Here is a 1,875-nt window from a genome sequence, read left to right as displayed (position 1 = left end):
CTAACAGACAGTGCAGTGTCATTTGTAAATCCCTCACCCACAGACATACTGCAGGACTGTCCAGAAATGTTCCACAATGCAACTTCTTCCTTTCCTTCCCCTAAAGAGGCATCACCTGCTAATATCCACCTGGACAGTTTTCATATATGAAGAGCAACAATAATTCCTGCCTTTTTTTTTTTTCTTTTTTAATCTACACTTGTTTCCATCCAAAAAGGCCTGAAAGGCCAACAAAGCCATCTTCCTGCGCACAAATATCCCCTGGCTGTTGCAGGGTAGGACTCAAATTCTGCAAATACTTCTGTGTTTGTAGACACACAAGAGAGTTCAACAGACTGAAAGAATGTACGGTGTCTTACCTCCCAACCGTAACTGGGATCTTTAAGGTGTGGCCGCTGCTCTCCTACAAAAGGGCCAAATTTTTCCCCTGCTTCAATCTTCCTTTTGGTCCATATCCCTAATCCTGCTCCAGGAATGTTGGATTCTCGGAGCTCAAACTCTGAAGGAATGGGAATGTCATCGGGAATGTATATTGGAGCCTTGTAAGGAGAGCTCTCCTTTGGTGTGAAAGCTTCGCTGGAGGTTGCTGGAGAAGACGGTTCCTGAATGCTGATGGACGTTGGACAGTGGACATTTGCAGTCTCTGCATCAGCTTCTGGCACTTCTCCCAAAGGAAGTTCAGGAAAGCTCTCGTACAAACATTCATCGCCTGGAAAATAAAGACAAACAGTAGGATTTGAAATATCCTGACAGGTTTTTGCATATGAAACATTCTCAGCCTGCAGATGAAATGAAGAGGACAGTTTGGTAGGCGGGCGGCACCTTCATCAATCACTAGTCCTGCAGCAGAGCCTTGCCCTGGAAGGAGCTGAGCCTTTCCCCTGTTGTAGGCCTGGGGATACGCAGTGTTTCTCAATATACCAGACATCAAAAGTGGTTTACATCATTGAACACAAGCAGGGGAATTACATACAGATGTATATGCAGGCACACCCTATAGTCCAATCCGGTGGAGACATAGCGCTTCGCGTTACATATTCTTTGAAATTAGGGTTGAAAGCCAGCATCATACGTTACAACTGAAATCTAAGTGACGTGAAAAGCAGGAAAGCTTTACTGGTCTTTCAGAGAGACAGATTGAACCTAAAGTAGCCAAAATTAAGTTTGATGGCCTCCAATTAATCTTTGGAGGAAAGGATCCAGCCTACCACACAACTCTTGGCAAGAACTTCAGATGATGTAAATCAGTGTCTCACTACTGACCTCCAAGAAACGCAGTGGTCTAAAATAAGTTCAGGATCCAAACAGCACCTTATAGAGAACATGAACCTTCTCTTCTTACAGTTGCAAAAAAGAAAAAAAAATAATCTGGGCCAGATCCAAAACACATTTAAAAAAAAAAAAAACAACTTCGTCTCTGGGGCTTAGCCAGCAAACAGAAAAAAAAAAAAGCAAAACTCGCTATTTTTGACAGCTCAAAATGGAGGGCAGATTGTAAATTCCTTAGTCAAAAAAACTCCGAGAGACTTCAGGAGGGGCTTTAGCTGCACCAGCAATATTGTAATCAACCCACTAATATGTGAAAAAGGAGCAAAAAGACAAAGTAACCAAAGAACTTCTCAATTATTTACATTAGTTTAACTTTATTAATGTTTCAGTACTTTTTCTAACATCAGACCTCATTCTACTTAATTCTAACCTAAAGGGGAGGTGAGAACACTATTCCCCAAGGAATGAAATTGAGAGATCAGGCATTTAAGATCTGAGTGGGAGGATATTTGCATAATACACTTGGCTCAGAAATTAAAGTGTTACGCTGGACTTGGTGCTCAGAAGGACTCTGTTTCAGTGAAGAAACAGGAAACTTTAAAATGT

The 1,875-nt window shown here is 41.8% G+C and overlaps 1 protein-coding gene across 1 annotated transcript; it reads right to left on the bottom strand.

Annotated features, from left to right (window-relative positions):
• Positions 1-359: 359 nt before the first annotated feature.
• Positions 360-709, bottom strand: LOC104493844 (MDS1 and EVI1 complex locus protein MDS1-like; the record flags this gene model as incomplete). Its single annotated transcript, XM_010136599.1, has 1 exon — positions 360-709. A coding segment is annotated over one exon (350 nt), but the record flags the coding sequence as incomplete, so codon positions are not given.
• Between the last annotated feature and the right edge of the window lie 1,166 nt (positions 710-1,875).

The sequence above is a fragment of the Buceros rhinoceros genome, unplaced genomic scaffold (assembly GCF_000710305.1).
Source record: "Buceros rhinoceros silvestris isolate BGI_N320 unplaced genomic scaffold, ASM71030v1 scaffold39785, whole genome shotgun sequence".
Taxonomy (NCBI): domain Eukaryota; kingdom Metazoa; phylum Chordata; class Aves; order Bucerotiformes; family Bucerotidae; genus Buceros; species Buceros rhinoceros.
The sequence above is the reverse complement of the archived record's forward strand: the minus strand, read 5'-3'. Positions and strand labels throughout refer to the sequence as shown.